The following is a 19,874-nucleotide window of genomic DNA, read 5'->3' on the forward strand; positions in this document are numbered from 1 at the left end:
GAACCACAAGTAAGCCAGCAGTCTGAGAGTAAAGTGCTCTATTGGGGTGATATGGTACTTCATCCTATTGTGAAATGGATGTTGTATCTGTTACATTGTGTATAGCAGGTAAACTGACATCTAATAGATGGCTGATGCTGTTGCATTTTGATTTGTTATTACTGGTTTTATTAATGGCAATCTTGTATTATTTCTAACTTTTCAGAACCACACACGTAAACATAAATTCTCATCATGCTGCGTTAAAGAGCAGTAAACAAATCAACTGATTCTTTGTCTGCATCAAGTCTTGGGAGAACATAGGTGTTGCATTTTAACCAATGCACATTCCATGATTATGCTGGCTACTGAGTGTAGCCAGCATGTTAGTGTATAGCCTCTGCATGGTGCATCAAAATCATTCATGATTTTCTGAATTCATAATTCAATCAATTTTGGCAAGATCCCCAACTCCACTGATTGAATTGCAGCCCCCAACCACAAGAAAGCCTCCACAGTATGTTACAGATCGCTGTAGACACTCACTGTTGTAATGCTCTCCTTATCACCTCCATACATACTGACAATAATTTAAACATAAAATCTCAAATTTGGGTTAATCACTCCATCAGACCTGTTGCCACTGATTTTTAGTCTAGTTTTTAGTCTAATTTGGCATACTTCTGCCTTTTCTGCCGCTTTCCCTTCCTTACAAATGGCTTCTTAACAGCCACCATTCCACTGAGACCGTTCATGATGAGGGTTGCTCAATCATCCAGGTAAGCGGCTGACTGCAGGTTTCCCCACCCTTATAAACAGTACAGTTGCACAACAACTGAAACTAGCACCACTAACTAACAATAGACCATGATGTCAGTTTCATGATCGTTAATATGCAAATTGTCATGACCACGAGTACCATTCACAGCAAGTACACCTGTAGGCCCTTGGCCACACTTTCAGTGATGAGGATGTGCCCATCCTGGACAGGGAAGAATACTGGTTTGAATAGGGCCATTTACATTAACAGTGAACATCATCACCCGCAGAGGGAGCCTTACAGTCCATCTTTCACCATCTTATAACGCAGTGATTACAGTCAGTCAACAACTCTCTGTGAATTTAGTCATTTGGATGAGTAACGTAATGTCTCTCAGAGGTGGCAAAAGTACTGACATTCTGTACTTAAGTAGAAGTACAAGTACTTATGTTAAAAAATACTTTAGTAAAAGTCAAAGTACTGGTTCAACTTCTCTACTTAAGTAAAAGTAAAAAAGTACAGGCTCTGAAATGTACTCAAAGTAAGAAAGTAAAAGTAGTTCTTTGGAGGATGTTTCTACAAGCTATTTTTGTGTAAAACTAACCGAACCTTATTATACATTATTGTAATAATATAAAATAATATTACATGAGAATACAAACGTTACTCCAATCTAAATTTTAATCCTAATGAATGCACTCAGCTTGAATCTGTTATAGGACACAAACTGTGAAAGGGAATTTAAACCCAGCTCTGTTCTCTGTGTCCTCCATAGTAGAGGGTGACTGTGCCTCCACCTAAACACCAACATGAGGATACTCAGGGGTTACAGTGGGATTCAGAAGGTGGAGGAACCCTAAGATCAGCTGTAGTGGCTCTGCATGGGGAGAAGAATCACAGCTTTCTATTGTGAGCTGCAGTAAATGATGTTGGTGTGCAGGCTGTGATCAGCTGACCTGCTGCTGCTGCTGCTCTGAGGTTTACTGCTCTGTGTGGATGAACTGAACTCACAAAGATGTAACCCAGTATTTCACAGCTATCTGAGCTGATCTCCATCCCCTACACTGACAGCATACAGGCTGTAGAAATGTTGGATTCAGTGAATGAATCTCAGCATCAGCAGCTTTGATTCAAACTCATCTCTGCTGCACTGATGTAACCTGTAACTCTGACCATGAACACAAACACTGTGCTCCAGTCCAACACAGAGCTTTACTGTAAATACAGTACAACAAGCTGACCTAAACTGCAGTATTTTCATAGAATCTCTGAATTACACAAAGTCAGCATACTTCAGTTTATTTTCCAGTCCTTACCTTTAAATCTAACCTCTCTTCTTCCTCTCCTGTCCTCTTTCTCCATCTCTGAGTGAACTTCTCTCTCTTTGCTCTCCCTGAAATACAGCAGCTCTTCTTTTAGCTAGCTGTGTAACAAACTGCACACACTTTGTGTGTTTGCTGATATTTGTTGAGCATTTAGAAACGTTGCATTTACCTGCCACAGGTTACTTCCTTCATGCTCGCTCCTCTTCAGTAGCGCTAGCTAAGCTATTTATGTGCCGCAGCGCAACTTACGGACTCGGTCCGGCCCGATTATAGCGCTATAAATGATACGTTAATTATATGGGTTTGCGTATTTAATCCCTTTGTACGAGATAAGCCCCGATGATGGAGGATACGCAGTACGATTGTCTCTTATGTGTTATTATTCCTCCGTTTAGGCTCAGATCGTTTGATGTTTGACGGCGCACTGACCGGAAACGCAAACTTCTCTCTGACGTTAAAAAGTAACGAGTCTGTTTGAAAATGTAAGAAGTAGAAAGTACAGATACTTGTGTAAAAATGTAGGGAGTAAAAGTAAAAAGTAGTCAGAAAAATAAATACTTAAGTAAAGTACAGATACCTGAAAAATCTACTTAAGTACAGTAACGGATTTGTTTCCTGTGGGTGTTGGACTCCGTCAGGGCTGCCCTTTGTCACCGATTCTGTTCATAATTTTTATGGACAGAATTTCTAGGCGTAGCCAGGTGGCGGAAGGCTTCTTCCTTGGTGGCCTCAGAGTCTCATCTCTGCTTTTTGCAGATGATGCGGTTCTGTTGGCTTCATCAGGGGGGGGCCTCCAGCTCGCAGTGGAACGGTTCGCAGCCGAGTGTGAAGCGGCTGGCATGAGAATCAGCACCTCTAAGTCTGAGGCCATGGTCCTCAGCCGGAAAAGGGTGGAGTGCCATCTCCGGCTCAGGAACGAGTTCTTGCCTCAAGTGGAGGAGTTTAAGTATCTCGGGGTCTTGTTCACGAGTGATGGGCGAAGGGAACGGGAGATCGACAGGCGGATCGGGGCTGCTTCTGCAGTGATGCGGACGCTGCCCCGGTCCGTCGTGGTGAAGAGGGAGCTTAGCGTAAAAGCGAAGCTCTCGATTTACCAGTCGATCTACGTTCCTACCCTCACCTATGGTCACGAGCTTTGGGTAGTGACCGAAAGAATAAGATCGCGAATACAAGCGGCAGAAATGAGTTTCCTTCGAAGGGTGGCTGGCCTCTCCCTTAGAGATAAGGTGAGGAGTGCGGCCATCCGGGAGGGGCTCAGAGTAGAGCCGCTGCTCCTCCACATCGAAAGGAGCCAGTTGAGGTGGCTCGGGCATCTGATTAGGATGCCTCCTGGCCGCCTCCTGGGTGAGGTGTTCCGGGCATGTCCCACCGGGAAGAGGCCCCGTGGTAGACCCAGGACACGCTGGAGAGATTATGTATCTCGGCTGGCCTGGGAACGCCTTGGGGTCCCTCCGGATGAGCTGGAGGAGGTGGCTGGGGAGAGGGAAGCTTGGGCTTCTCTGCTTAGGCTTCTGCCCCCGCGACCCGGCCCCGGATAAGCGGAAGAAAATGGATGGATGGGATGGATGGATGGATGGATGGATACTTCCCACCTCTGATGTCTCTCCTACTGAAAAAGCTATGTCCAGATGAACAGCATCAATTCAGTTGAAATTCAGTTCACTTCAATTTCATTCATATAGCACCAAATCACAACAGCCACCTCTATCCACTTTACATTGTAAGGTAAAGACATTACAATAATACAGAGAAAATGACAACAATAAAAAACAACTGCTTATAAGCAAGCACCTGCTAACAGTGAGAAAGTAAAACTAATTTTTAACAGAAAAAAAACACCAGTGGAACCAGACTCAGGGAGGGGCTGCCACGATCGGTAGGGGGTTAGGGGAGGGAGGCAGGACAAAAGGCATGTTGTGGAAGAGTGATTAGTAATGGCAGTGATTAAATGCAGGGTGGTGTAAAACACAAAGAGAATGAAAAGAGGTGAGTAAAGAAGAAAGACTCAGTACATCATGAGAACTCCCAAGCAGTCTAGGTCTATTGCAGTAAGGGAGGCTTCAGGGTCACCTGATCCTGCCCTAACTATGCTCCTTCTCACTGTCAGAATACAGAGCTCTGACTCTTTGTCAGCCTGTCTACAGTCCTGAAACGAAACCTGGGGTTGTTCTTATTTTATTGAATTAGTGATGAATAGTAAGATGTCCTAGCCTTTCAGAGGGCTTTTTTTTTTCAATAGAGCAAAAAATCCTTTTTTTTGGTTGGGTGCATGCAGTGTATGTAATTCGGTGGCCAAGGGCAGACGCTCTGGCGGACCAATCCCCAGTTATCAAGATTATTGGGACACAGAATGTCACCTCTCTGGTGAGGAAGGAGCCTGAGCTAGTGCGTGAGGTTGAGAGATACTGAGTAGATATATTAGGGCTCAACACAATGCATGGCCTGGGATCTTGAACCAGTTTCCATAATCTGGTCTGAACCCAAATAGTGTTTTGTAATTTTGATTCTGTGCAAACCACAGTTTGTCCATAATGAACACCATTTTTGAACATAAGGATGTCCATAAGTGCACGTGGCACCAGGACACCCCAGGTTGCATTTTGATGATTGATTATGTAATCATATCACCAGATCTGCGGCCGTATGTTCTGGACACTCAGGTGAAGAGAGGAGCTGAGCTGTCAACTGATCACCACCTCGTGGTGAGTTGGATCAGGTGGCGGTGGAAGATGCTGCACAGACCCAGTGCACCAAAACATATCGAGAGGGTGCACTGGGAACGCCTGCAGAGGCCCCAGTCCATGAGATCTTCAACTCCCACCTCCAGCAGAACTTCGACAGAATTCCGAGAGAGGCTGAGGACATTGAGTCTGAATGGAATATGTTCTGCACCCCCATTGTTGAGGCTGCTGCTCAGAGCTGTGGCTGCAAGGTGGTTGGTGCCTGTCATGGTGGTAATCCCTGAACCAGATGGTGGTTACCGGAGGTGAAGGGAGCCATCAAGCTGATGAAGGAGTCCTGTTGTGTTTGGTTAGCCTGTGGGACTCCGGAGGCAGCTGACAAGTATCGACAAGCCACATGGAACGCGGCTTGGGCGGTGACCGAAGAAAAACCTTGGGTGTGGGAGGAGTTCGGTGAGGCCATGGAAAAAAACTTTCAGATGGCCTTGAAGCGATTGATGATGGATGATGCGGTCCTTTTGGCTTTATCAGGTGGTGGCCTCCAGCTTGCGGTGGAACAGTTCGCAGTCAAGTGTGAAGCGGCTGGCATGGGAATTAGAACCTCTAAGTCTGAGGCAGAAAATGCATGGAGTGTCCACTCTGGCTCAGGTACGAGGTGCTGCCCCAGGTGGAGGAGTTCAAGTATCTTGGGGTCTTATTCATGAGTGATGGGAGAATGGAGCAGGAGATTGATAGCTGTATCGGGGCCGCATCTGCAGTGATGTGGATGATGCACCAGTCTGAGGGAGATGAGTGTGAAAGTGAAGCTGTCAATTTACCGGTCAATCTACATCCCTACCCTCACCTGTCACGAGCTTTGGGTAGTGACCGAAAGAATGAGATTTCAAATACAAACGGCAGAAATGAGCTTCCTCCAAAGGGTGGCTGGCCACTCCCTTAGAGACAGGGTGAGAAGTGCAGCCATCCAGGAGTGGCTCAGAGTAGAGCTGCAGCTCCTCCACATCGAGAGGAGCTAGTTGAGGTGGTTCAGGCATGTGACTAGGATGCCTCCTGGGCGCCTGCTGGCTGAGGTGTTCCAAGCATGTCCTACCAGGAGAAGGCCCCAAGGCAGACCTAGGACATGCTAGAGAGATTATATGTCTGGGCTGTCCTGGGAACATCTTGAGGTCCCGCCCCAGTGAGCTGGTGGAGGTGGCTGGGAAGAGGGAGGTCTGGGCTTCTCTGCTAAGGCTGCTGCCCCCGCAACCAGGCCCTGGATGAGCGAAAGAAAATGGATGGATGGATGGAACAAGTCCTTTTTCCAGGCTAAATGAAGATCTTCTAAATTAGCGAGACAACATTTCCTCTCCAACTTACAGGTTATCAGGGAGTGTAGGACTTCTGATTTGAGGTTTTCCTTTTCAGAGGAGCCACAGTATCCAGAGTGGTCTGCAGTGCAGATGTAAAACTATTGATGACATCATCAACCTCTGTGGGAGCAGAGTTTAAGTATGTGCTCTGTATTGTATTGGCACATAACATTAAAGGAGATGATAATGGAAGAATCATATCCTTAAACTTAGTTGCAACACTACTATAATGAAATTTATTCCTCACTGCTGTGTAATCCATCCATCCATCCATCCATCCATCCATCCATTCGCTTCTGCACATCCTGTTAAGGGTCGCGGGGGGGCTGGAGCCTATCCCAGCTGTCATAGGGCGAGAGGCAGGGTACTGTGTAATCCATTATTGTAAAATTAAATGTTTAAAAAACCCATCAGATAATAAAAGATTTTCAGAGAATGTTCAGTTTCGATGCCATACATCAGAAAAAGATGCAGAGAATGATTAAAGTGGTGGGTGGGCTCTTTTACATTTTGAGAGAAGCCAATTGAATCTAATAGATTAAATGCAGTGTTGATGTCATGGAACGGCTGTGTGGCAGGCAGGAAGTGGACCCCAACGCAGACGAGGTAAGAAGAATATTGAGTTTTTATTTGGGTGAGTGCAGAACGGAAACAGGGGCAAATGCAGCAACACAGGAAGGTAACCAGAACTGAAATCCAAGAACTACAGAGAAACACAGAAGGGACACAGCAGGGGAGTGAATGACGACGACGCGACAACAGGCTAAGAAAACACCGGACCTGAATACACGTGGATAACGAGGGGAGTGGAAACAGCTGGGAAACACAGGAAATACTAATCTAATAACAAGAACAAGGGAAGCAAACTGAACATGACAGACAGAGACCAAATGACTATCAAAATAAAACAGGAAGTCAACCGAGGGAACAAGGATGCAGACCTGACACACGGAACACAAGGAACTAGAAATAACAAACTGAGGACAATTACAAAAGATAACAAAATACACTGGGGCACCGGCCCAGGACCATGACAGTTGAGGCTGTCATTTTCAGCATCTACATGGATGTTAAAATCACCCACTATAATGATTTTATTTGAACTGAGCACTAAATCAGATAAAAAGTCTGAGAAATCAGACAGAAACTCTGAGTAAGGACCAGGTGGACGATAGATAATAACAAATAAAACAGGTTTTTGATTTTCTCAATTAGGATGGACAAGACTAACTTGCACATGATTCAGTTTTAACTTTAGTGACCTCTGATTGGTGTAACCGGGTTTTGTGACTGTTGATGTGAATTATTATTTTGCCAAATATACCTTTTAGCTTTAGCTACCTGCTCTTGCCCCTGGAAGACATTCAACTATGGTTGCTAGAGTCTTCAGCTTCACATTTTGCCAATAAGTAGGGAGGAAGGATTACAGATGTGATGGGTTGGTGGTGTACCAGGTGCATCTGTTTAGAGCTAAGCTTTCTCCTCAATGTCATCCTGTGTCCAAAAGTTTGGACACAGAATTCATATTATCCTCCTGTTTCTCCTAAAATGGTTTCTTTTTTTTTTAAAATAACCCATCAGTTTCAATCAAAAACAAATGACAATGGAAAACATTATTTAACTTTATTTGAAATACACTGGGTGGGTGCATGATTTGAAAGATGGAACACATGAAAATCTCCAATATGTAGATGTATTTTAAACAAACTGAGCTTTCATGAAGAGTTGAAGAGGTGTCTGAAAAATGGAAAATTAGATAAATTAATCTGTCTTTCATGCTAGCTGTGAGGACGATGAGTTGACATGATGGCTGTTTCTAGAAATTTTCCTCCTTGTTTGCAATCATTAATTTATATTTAACACATATATCCACTTCAGTGGCAACAAACTGCTGTTCATGTTATTAGCTTCTGAGTTAATAAATCTTTAGGACATGGGAAGATTTTTTTCAGTAGTGATAAAACACTTTGGAAGTGTCAGGAAAACAAAAACCATGGATACTCAATGATCGTCAAAGTTAGCAGTTTTTACAGCAAAAATGTCTTTAGTTAAAAAAAAAACACAAAAACCACAATACAAACAAGTCTAATTCTGCTGGATACTCAGGTCTTCATGACAACCCCTGGTTGTGTGACTGCCAGATCGCCATGCTGATGTCTTTGTCCATGTCCCTGGGGAGTACTGTAGTTCTTATGGACCAGTTGCTGATGTGCAGCAGGTCTCTGGGTCAGTCAGGAATGCTGCTGACACAAGCTGAGCTGTCCCGCTGTATGAGGCCCTCAGTCCAGCCTGCAGCTACCAGGGTCATTTCCCCACTGGGCAGCAACGTAATCCTACGCTGTGACGCCACTGGATACCCAACGCCAACACTGACTTGGATCAAAACCTCGACCTACGCGAGTAAGCATTCAAGGGTCTCTCTCAGATTCTGAAGTGATGTTACCGACATCTGAGTATTAGTGGAATCATGCTGTGATTTGGTTTTCTGCACAGATTGTTGCCAGCAAGAAATCCTTGACAACTCCGAGCAGCTGCCTAGGATTTTGGAGAGTTGTAAGTCCTGATATTTTGTCCTTTTTAATAAATATTTTCATTTCATACAGATTCTTTTACTACTTACAGTGCTGTATGTTTGCATCCATAATAAAAAAGGTGTTTAACATATTAAGAATAACACATCAACAATAGTTAAATTAAGTCAAATGTTTTAGATTTACGTTTTATTTATAATCTACTTACCAATGATTGACAGCTGAAGCAAAGAAGTTGGGGGAATGAGGGAGGGGCTTTTAAAATAACATTGTAGTCTGAAGTTGCTTAGGTTGACAAACCTAATGTTCGCTGCCTGTAGTTGTATATAAAAACTAATAAAGTATTGTTAGGTTTTAAAGTTTTTTTTTTTTTTTTTATTGTTTTACCCATTGGTACATTTGTGTAGTAAACACTTCATTGTTATGGCTATTTTGCACCACTTGCTGTCACTTGTTGTGCTACTCTCCATTGTTACAACACTGAGATCAGTTGACAATACCAGTGTCTGAGGACATTAATGCACTTCAGACACATCTTGTTTCATTGCATTTATGGTAAGATAAGAAATACTTCATCATATATTCAGGATGTTTTTTACTACATTAATGGAAATACTTCTACTACTAATAATAATGATTAATATTAATAGGAATAGTATTAGTAGTTATAAATAAGTAGTAAATAGTAGCAATGCAGTTTACTCTGCAACTTTACCTGATATGCATCGTCAGATCTGTCTAACGTCTAGAGTTACATTTGCCTACATATTAGTTTGGCTCTCACTGCGGTATTGTATCACTTCCTGTTCACTTCCTGTTCCTGTTTTGGAGCACAGTGTTTTGCTGTCTGTTAGCTGTTATATCTGTATAACTCGATTTATCTGGATAATAACATATTTTAGTGTAATCTTCACCTACTTTAAATAGCATACTCTTTGCTGAATCACCTGTATTCACATTACTCACTTTATTTGTTTTTAGAAATTCGCTAGCTTAGCTCAGCTAGTAGCTTAGCCCTTAGCCGACTCACTACCAGCATGGCTTCTTCTCCTGTCTCTCCTGCACTTTCCTGCTCTGGGTGTCACATGTTTAGTTACTCCTCGGCCTCCTTTAGCAGTAACGGTACTTGTAATAAATGTAGTCTGTTTGTAGCTCTGGAGGCCAGGCTTTCTGAACTGGAGACTCGGCTCCGCACCCTGGAAAATCCTGCATCTAGCCAGGCCCCTGTAGCGGGTGCGGACCATGGTAGCTTAGCCGCCGTTAGCTCCCCCCCAGCAGATCCCGAGCAGCAGGGAAAACAGGCCGGCTGGGTGACGGTGAGGAGGAAGCGTAGTCCTAAGCAGAAGCCCCGGGTACACCACCAACCTGTTCACGTCTCTAACCGTTTTTCTCCACTCGGCGACACACCCACCGAGGAACAAACTGGTTATTGGCGACTCTGTTTTGAGAAACGTGAAGCTAGAGACACCGGCGACCATAGTCAAATGTCTTCCAGGGGCCAGAGCAGGCGACATTCATGGAAATTTGAAACTGCTGGCTAAGGCTAATCGTAGATTTGGTAAGATCGTTATTCACGTCGGCAGTAATGACACCCGGTTACGCCAATCGGAGGTCACTAAAATTAATATTGACTCGGTGTGTAACTTTGCAAAAACAATGTGGGACTCTGTAGTTTTCTCTGGGCCCCTCCCCAATCAGACCAGGAGCCACATGTTTAGCCGCATGTTCTCCTTGAATCGCTGGCTGTCTGAGTGGTGTCCAAAAAATGACGTGGGCTTCATAGATAATTGGCAAAGTTTCTGGGGAAAACCTGGTCTTGTTAGGAGAGACGGCATCCATCCCACTTTGGATGGAGCAGCTCTCATTTCTAGAAATCTGGCCAAATTTATTAACCCTAAAACTTGACTACCCAGGGTTGAGACCAGGAAGCAGAGTTGCAGTCTTACACGCCTCTCTGCAGCTTCTCTCCTCCTGCCATCCCCCCAAAACCCCATCCCCATAGAGTCGGTGCCTGCTCCCAGACCACCAAAAACCAAAGCTAAAATCAGCAAAAAGCTATTTAAGCATAAAAATTCAAACACAATAAATAATACAGCTTCATCAACTGCACCAAAAAATAAAACAATTAAATGTGGATTGTTAAACATTAGGTCTCTCTCTTCCAAGTCCCTATTAGTAAATGATTTAATAATTGATCAACGTATTGATTTATTCTGCCTTACAGAAACCTGGTTACAGCAGGATGAATATGTTAGTTTAAATGAATCAACACCCCCGAGTCACAGTAACTGTCAGAATGCTCGAAGCACAGGTCGAGGAGGAGGATTAGCTGCAATCTTCAATTCCAGCTTATTAATTAATCAAAGACCCAGACAAAGTTTTCATTCTTTTGAAAGCCTGACTCTTAGTCTTGTCCATCCTAATTGGGAAAATCAAAAACCTGTTTTATTTGTTATTATCTATCGTCCACCTGGTCCCTACTCAGAGTTTCTGTCTGATTTCTCAGACTTTTTATCTGATTTAGTGCTCAGTTCAGATAAAATAATTATAGTGGGTGATTTTAACATCCATGTAGATGCTGAGAATGACAGCCTCAACACTGCATTTAATCTATTGTTAGATTCAATTGGCTTCTCTCAAAATGTAAAGGAGCCCACCCACCACTTTAATCATACTCTGGATCTTGTCCTAACATATGGCATAGAAACTGAAGACTTAACAGTATTCCCTGAAAGCCCCCTCTTGTCTGATCATTTCTTAGTAACATTTACATTTACTTTAATGGATTACACAGCAGTGGGGAATAATTTTTATTACAGTAGAAGTCTTTCTGAAAGTGCTGTAACTAAGTTTAAGGATCTAATTCCTTCATTGTTATGCTCTTCAGTGCCAACACAGTGCAGTGCAGCTACCTAAACTCTGCTCCCAGTGAGGTCGATTATCTCATCAATAGTTTTACATCCTCACTGCGTATAACTTTGGATACTGTGGCTCCTCTGAAAAGGAAAGCTTCAAATCAGAAGTGCCTGACTCCGTGGTATAATTCACAAACACACAGCTTAAAGCAGATAACCCGAAAGCTGGAGAGGGAATGGCGTCTCACTAAATTAGAAGATGCTCATTTAGCCTGGAAAAAGAGTTTGTTGCTCTATAAAAAAGCCCTCCGTAAAGCTAGGACATCTTACTATTCATCATTAATTGAAGAAAATAAGAACAACCCCAGGTTTCTTTTCAGCACTGTAGCCAGGCTGACAAAGAGTCAGAGCTCTGTAGAGCCGAGTATTCCTTTCACGTTAACTAGTAGTGACTTCATGGATTTCTTTACAAATAAAATTTTAGACATTAGAGAAAAAATGATTCATAACCATCTCAAAGATTATTCTTCATGTTCGGCTGCTTTCAGCACTGCTGGTATTTGTTTAGACTCTTTGGCTCCAGTTGATCTTTCAGAGTTAACTTCAATAGTTACTTCCTCCAAACCAGCAACATGTTTGTTAGATCCCATTCCTACTAGACTGTTCAAAGAAGTCTTTCCAATTATTGATGCTTCAATCTTAAAAATGATCAATCAGTCTTTATTAGTTGGCTATGTACCACAGACCTTCAAGGTGGCTGTAATTAAACCTCTACTTAAAAAGCCATCACTGACCCAGCTGTCTTAGCTAATTATAGGCCAATCTCCAACCTTCCTTTTCTCTTAAAGATTCTTGAAAGAGTAGTTGTAAAACAGCTCACTGATCATCTGCAGAGGAACGGTTTATTTGAAGAGTTTCAGTCAGGTTTCAGAATTCATCACAGTACAGAAACAGCATTAGTGAAGGTTACCAATGATCTTCTTAGAGCCTCTGACAGTGGACTCATCTCTGTACTTGTCCTGTTGGACCTCAGTGCAGCTTTGATACTGTTGACCATAACATTTTATTACAGAGATTAGAGCATACTATAGGTATTAAAGGTACTGCACTGCAGTGGTTTGAATCATATTTATCTCATAGACTCCAATTTGTTCATGTAAATGGGGAGTCTTCTTCACACACTAAGGTTAATTATGGAGTTCCACAGGGTTCTGTGCTAGGACCAATTTTATTTACATTATGCATGCTTCCCTTAGGCAGTATTATTAGAAAGCACTGCATCAATTTTCATTGTTATGCAGATGATACTCAGCTTTACCTATCAATGAAGCCAGATGACATGCATCAATTAGTTAAACTGCAGGAATGTCTTAAAGACGTTAAGGCCTGGATGACCTCTAACTTCCTGCTTCTAAATTCAGATAAAACTGAAATTCTTGTACTCAGCCCCACAAATCTTAGAAACATGGTGTCTAACCAGATACTTACTCTGGATGGCATTACTTTGGCCTCCAGTAACACTGTGAGAAATCTTGGAGTCATTTTTGACCAGGATATGTCCTTCAATGCACATATTAAACAAATATGTAGGACCGCTTTTTTGCATTTGCGCAATATTTCTAAAATTAGAAACATCCTTTCTCAGAGTGATGCTGAAAAGCTCATTCATGCATTTATTACTTCTAGGCTGGATTATTGTAATTCATTATTATCAGGCTGTCCTAAAAGCTCCCTGAAAAGCCTTCAGCTGATCCAAAATGCTGCAGCTAGAGTACTGACAGGGACTAGAAAGAGAGAGCAGATTTCTCCCATATTGGCTTCTCTTCATTGGCTCCCTGTTAAATTTAGAATAGAATTTAAAATTCTTCTCCTCACATACAAGGTCTTGAATAATCAGGCACCATCTTATCTCAAAGACCTCATAGTACCATATCACCCCAACAGAGCACTTCGCTCTCAGACTGCTGGCTTACTTGTGGTTCCTAGGATACTTAAGAGTAGAATGGGAGGCAGAGCCTTCAGCTTTCAGGCGCCTCTTCTGTGGAACCAGCTTCCAGCTTGGATTCGGGAGACAGACACCCTCTCTATTTTTAAGATTAGGCTTAAAACTTTCCTCTATGATAAAGCTTATAGTTAGGGCTGGATCAGGTGACCCTGAACCCTCCCTTAGTTATGCTGCTATAGACCTAGTCTGCTGGGGGGTTCACATAATGCACTGTTTCTCATTCACCTTATTTACTTTGTTTATACTCCACTCTGCATTTAATCATTAATTGATATTAATCTCTGGCTCTCTTCCACAGCATGTCTTTCTCTCCCCTCAGCCCAACCGGTCTCAGCAGATGACTGCCCCTCCCTGAGCCTGGTTCTGCTGGAGGTTTCTTCCTGTTAAAAGGGAGTTTTTCCTTTCCACTGTCGCCAAGTGCTTGCTCATAGGGGGTCGTTTTGACTGTTGGGTTTTCTCTGTATTATTGTAGGGTCTTTACCCACAATACAAAGCGCCTTGAGGCCACAGTTGTAATCAGGAGACATATACAATCCAAAGTATAAAAGCTGACAGCAGAGCTGGTTTAAACCAACGAAAACTTCACAGAAATGTTGTGGCCACAGCAATTCTAATGTAATGGTAAATGGACTAGTTCTTATATAGCACTTTTCTACTCCGTCTGAGCACTCAAAGCGCTTATACAACATGTTAACATTTACCCCATTCACACAAGCACTTCCATGATTAACTAAGCTACAGTGTATCACAAAAGTGAGTACACCCCTCACATTTGAATGAATGAATGAAGGTTTTATTGCCATGTGGGTCAACAGGTTCACACATTGGAAATTGCAATTAACAAACAAAGCACCCATCCAAGAATACAACAAACACAAACACAACATGGGGGGACAGGTGTCCTGAGGTTATGCAGCCGACTTGCAGTGCTACCTTTACAGTTGCCCGAAAAAGAAAACAACACACATCATGGGGTAGTTAGGTTAAAAAAAAAAGTCATCTGGTACAGTGCTCGAAAAGAGCACCGTACCAGGGTCCAAAAAAACCACCTTAGCAAAGCATATTTGCACATTTAAAGCCAGAATAGCAGCGGTAGGTGAGGTCAGGTCAGGAGGGGATGCAGACGGAGACGAGAGGGTGGGGGCATTGTGGAGCCAGATGCCAGCTCCTAGCCAAAACAGTTCGCTGATAGTGATGGAATTTCACCAGCGGCCGTGGTACACCAGATCCAGCTTCACAAATCACAAAGCGGAGTGGGGGGAAGAGCAACCGTCACACATAGTCCTGGAGAGATATGGTTGCCAGCCAAGGCCGGCAGGGGAGCCGAATCCTGATAATGCAGATGTTGTTTTGGAACAGGCTGCTTGTTTTTTTCCAACAGCCTTCAGTCTCACTGGGAACCCATTCAGTAATCCAATATTCCAAATTCATTAGTTACCGTCCTCACTGTGCAGAACCAAACCTTATCTCCAGATCTAACCCCTCTCGCCTGCGAGCACGTTAAATTTACGGCTCAGGTCCACCAGGCTTTGAGTCTGAGTTTGTACGGCCCTGCACAGCCCATCCACCTGGGTCGGCAGCCTCTGCAGATGTCGAACTGCCGCCCAGATTTTCTTGATTTCCCGGTAAATCAGGTATCCTCCGAGCCCAAACAGAAAAGATACCGCTACCAAAAGGCCGAATATATATGCGTCTTCCACGTCTTCGACCTCAAGGGCCGAGAAGCACACAGGTCTCCACGAGCTCCAAGAATTGATGACGTATCCAACCGGGTCTGTTCCACTCGGACACGCAGGCTCCCCTTTCCCTGATCTCATAGTGGAAAAAATTCGATCAATGATGGTGAAGGCCCAGTTTGCCAGATCCATGTTTCAATCTTGTTCTTATTCGGACAGTGTGTAAGAGACGCTCTCACAGCAAGCAGCAAGCGGAGAGATGGGGAGGGCAGGGAGAGATAGTGTGACCGTCTCCGACAAGAGCAGGAAGAGGAAGGTGATATTTCTGCAGATATTTAAGTAAATCTTTTCATGGGACAACACTGACAAAATGCCACTTTGACACAATGAAAAGTAGTCTGTGTGCAGCTTATATAACAGGGTAAATTTATTCTTCCCTCAAAATAACTCAATATACAGCCATTAATGTCTAGACCAGTGGCAACAAAAGTGAGTACACCCCTCAGTGAAAGTTCCTGAAGTGTCAATATTTTGTGTGGCCACCATTATTTTCCAGAACTGCCTTAACTCTGCTGGGCATGGAGTTTACCAGAGCTTCACAGGTTGCCACTGGAATGCTTTTCCACTCCTCTATGCGCTCCTCCACCTTTCGCTTGAGGATGCCCCAAAGATGTCCTATTGGGTTTAGGTCTGGAGACATGCTTGGCCAGTCCATCACCTTTACCCTCAGCCTCTTCAATAAAGCAGTGGTTGTCTTAGAGGTGTCTTTGGGGTCATTTTCATGCTGGAAAACTGCCCTGCGACCCAGTTTCCGGAGGGAGGGGATCATGCTCTGCTTCATTATTTCACAATACATACTGGAGTTCATGTGTCCCTAAATGAAATGTAACTCCCCAACACCTGCTGCACTCATGCAGCCCCAGGCCATGGCACTCCTACCACCATGCTTGACTGTAGGCATGACACACCTATCTTTGTACTCCTCATCTGATCACCACCACACATGCTTCAGACCATCTGAACCAAACAAATTAATCTTGGTCTCATCACACCATAGGACATATCACTGACAGGCTGACCCCCCACCTCTTCAATCTCTGCAGCAATGCTGGCAGCACTCCTGCGTCTATCTTTCAGAGACAGAATTTGGATGTGACGCTGAGTACGTACACTCAGCTTCTTTGGATGACCAACGCAAGGTCTGTTATGAGTGGACCCTGCTCTTTTAAAACGCTGGATGATCCTGGCCACTGTGCTGCAGTTCAGTTTCAGGGTGTTGGCCATCTTCATGTAGAGCAACAATTCGTCTTTTAAGATCCTCACAGAGTTCTTTGCCATGTTGGAACTTTCAGTGACCAGTATGAGAGAGTGTGAGAGCTGTACCACAAAATTGAACACACCTGCTCCCTATGCACACCTGAGACCTAGTAACACTAATGAGTCACATGACATTTTGGAGGGGAAATGACAAGCAGTGCTCAATTTGGACATTTACAGGTGTAGTCTCTTAGGGGTGTACTCACTTTTGTTGCTGCTGGTTTAGACATTAATGGCTGTATAGCGCAAAGTCTCGAATATCTGCCAGCTCCGTGATGTCATCTTGGAAGAGTGGAAAAGCATTCCATTGGCAACCTGTGAAGCTCTGGTAAACTCCATGCCCAGGAGAGTTAAGGCAGTTCTGGAAAATAATGGTGGCCACACAAAATATTGACACTTCAGGAATTTTCACTAAGGGGTGTACTCACTTTTGTTGCCACTGGTTTAGACATCAATGGCTGTATATTGAGTTATTTTGAGGGAAGAATAAATTTACACTGTTATTTAAGCTACACACAGACTACTTTTCATTGTGTCAAAGTGTCATTTTGTCAGTGTTGTCCCATGAAAAGATATACTTAAATATCTGCAGAAATGTGAGGGGTGTACTCACTTTTGTGATACACTGTAAGTGCTTTTATTATCTAACATTCACACTCCAATGTTTGCGTCAGAGAGCAACTTGGGGTTAAGTATCTTGCCCAAGGATAAATTGGCACGCAGCCTGGAGTAGCCAGGAAGCAAACCGCCGACCTTCCGATCACTAGGTGACCTGCTCTACCTCCTGAGCTACAGCCACCCCGTAGTGTAAACAGCCCAGTCTCACAATTCAATTCAATTCAATTCAATTCAATTCAATTCAATTCAATTCAATTCAATTCAATTCAATTTAATTTATATAGCGCCAAATCACAACAAACTGTGGCCTCAAGGCGCTTTGTATTGTGGGTAAAGACCCTACAATAATACAGAGAAAACCCAACAGTCAAAACGACCCCCTATGAGCAGCACTTGGCGACAGTGGAAAGGAAAAACTCCCTTTTAACAGGAAGAAACCTCCAGCAGAACCAGGCTCAGGGAGGGGGGGTCATCTGCCGCGACCGGTTGGGCTGAGGGGAGAGAAAGACATGCTGTGGAAGAGAGCCAGAGATTAATATCAATTAATGATTAAATGCAGAGTGGAGTATAAACAAAGTAAATAAGGTGAATGAGAAACAGTGCATTATGTGAACCCCCCCAGCAGACTAGGCCTATAGCAGCATAACTAAGGGATGGTTCAGGGTCACCTGATCCAGCCCTAACTATAAGCTTTATCATAAAGGAAAGTTTTAAGCCTAATCTTAAAAATAGAGAGGGTGTCTGTCTCCCGAATCCAAGCTGGAAGCTGGTTCCACAGAAGAGGTGCCTGAAAGCTGAAGGCTCTGCCTCCCATTTTACTCTTAAGTATCCTAGGAACCACAAGTAAGCAAGCAGTCTGAGAGCGAAGTGCTCTGTTGGGGTGATATGGTACTATGAGGTCTTTGAGATAAGATGGTGCCTGATTATTCAAGACCTTGTATGTGAGGAGAAGGATTTTAAATTCTATTCTAGATTTAACAGGGAGCCAATGAAGAGAAGCCAATATGGGAGAAATCTGCTCTCTCTTTCTAGTCCCTGTCAGTACTCTAGCTGCAGCATTTTGGATCAGCTGAAGGCTTTTCAGGGAGCTTTTAGGACAGCCTGATAATAATGAATTACAATAATCCAGCCTAGAAGTAATAAATGCATGAATGAGCTTTTCAGCATCACTCTGAGAAAGGATGTTTCTAATTTTAGAAATATTGCGCAAATGCAAAAAAGCGGTCCTACATATTTGTTTAATATGTGCATTGAAGGACATATCCTGGTCAAAAATGACTCCAAGATTTCTCACAGTGTTACTGGAGGCCAAAGTAATGCCATCCAGAGTAAGTATCTGGTTAGACACCATGTTTCTAAGATTTGTGGGGCAGAGTACAAGAATTTCAGTTTTATCTGAATTTAGAAGCAGGAAATTAGAGGTCATCCAGGCCTTAATATCTTTAAGACATTCCTGCAGTTTAACTAATTGATGTGTGTCATCTGGCTTCATTGATAGGTAAAGCTGAGTATCATCTGCATAACAATGAAAATTGATGCAGTGCTTTCTAATAATACTGCCTAAGGGAAGCATGTATAATGTAAATAAAATTGGTCCTAGCACAGAACCCTGTGGAACTGCATAATTAACCCTAGTGTGTGAAGAAGACTCCCCATTTACATGAACAAATTGGAGTCTATGAGATAAATATGATTCAAACCACTGCAGTGCAGTACCTTTAATATCTATAGTATGCTCTAATCTCTGTAATAAAATGTTATGGTCAACAGTATCAAAAGCTGCACTGAGGTCCAACAGGACAAGCACAGAGATGAGTCCACTGTCAGAGGCTGTAAGAAGATCATTTGTAACCTTCACTAATGCTGTTTCTGTACTGTGATGAATTCTGAAGCCTGACTGAAACTCTTCAAATAAACCGTTCCTCTGCAGATGATCAGTGAGCTGTTTTACAACTACTCTTTCAAGAATCTTTGAGAGAAAAGGAAGGTTGGAGATTGGCCTATAATTAGCTAAGACAGCTGGGTCAGTGATGGCTTTTTAAGTAGAGGTTTAATTACAGCCACCTTGAAGGCCTGTGGTACATAGCCAACTAATAAAGACTGATTGATCATTTTTAAGATTGAAGCATCAATAATTGGAAAGACTTCTTTGAACAGTCTAGTAGGAATGGGATCTAACAAACATGTTGCTGGTTTGGAGGAAGTAACTATTGAAGTTAACTCTGAAAGATCAACTGGAGCCAAAGAGTCTAAACAAATACCAGCAGTGCTGAAAGCAGCCGAACATGAAGAATAATCTTTGAGATGGTTATGAATAATTTTTTCTCTAATGTCTAAAATTTTATTTGTAAAGAAATCCATGAAGTCACTACTAGTTAACGTGAAAGGAATACTCGGCTCTACAGAGCTCTGACTCTTTGTCAGCCTGGCTACAGTGCTGAAAAGAAACCTGGGGTTGTTCTTATTTTCTTCAATTAATGATGAATAGTAAGATGTCCTAGCTTTACGGAGGGCTTTTTTATAGAGCAACAAACTCTTTTTCCAGGCTAAATGAGCATCTTCTAATTTAGTGAGACGCCATTCCCTCTCCAGCTTTCGGGTTATCTGCTTTAAGCTGTGCGTTTGTGAATTATACCACGGAGTCAGGCACTTCTGATTTGAAGCTTTCCTTTTCAGAGGAGCCACAGTATCCAAAGTTATACGCAGTGAGGATGTAAAACTATTGACGAGATAATCAACCTCACTGGGAGCAGAGTTTAGGTAGCTGCTCTGCACTGT

General features: G+C 43.0%; 1 protein-coding gene across 1 annotated transcript in view; it reads left to right on the forward strand.

Moving 5' to 3' along the window:
* Positions 1 to 19,874, forward strand: part of lrit3b (leucine-rich repeat, immunoglobulin-like and transmembrane domains 3b) — a 62,140-nt gene that overhangs the window by 34,227 nt on the left and 8,039 nt on the right. Inside the window, exons 4-5 of the mRNA XM_030725000.1 lie at positions 8,201 to 8,494; positions 8,588 to 8,647. Of these exons, the coding sequence (XP_030580860.1) occupies positions 8,201 to 8,494; positions 8,588 to 8,647 (354 nt within the window). The remainder of the gene's footprint in view (positions 1 to 8,200; positions 8,495 to 8,587; positions 8,648 to 19,874) is intronic.

Source organism: Archocentrus centrarchus, unplaced genomic scaffold (assembly GCF_007364275.1).
Source record: "Archocentrus centrarchus isolate MPI-CPG fArcCen1 unplaced genomic scaffold, fArcCen1 scaffold_44_ctg1, whole genome shotgun sequence".
Taxonomy (NCBI): domain Eukaryota; kingdom Metazoa; phylum Chordata; class Actinopteri; order Cichliformes; family Cichlidae; genus Archocentrus; species Archocentrus centrarchus.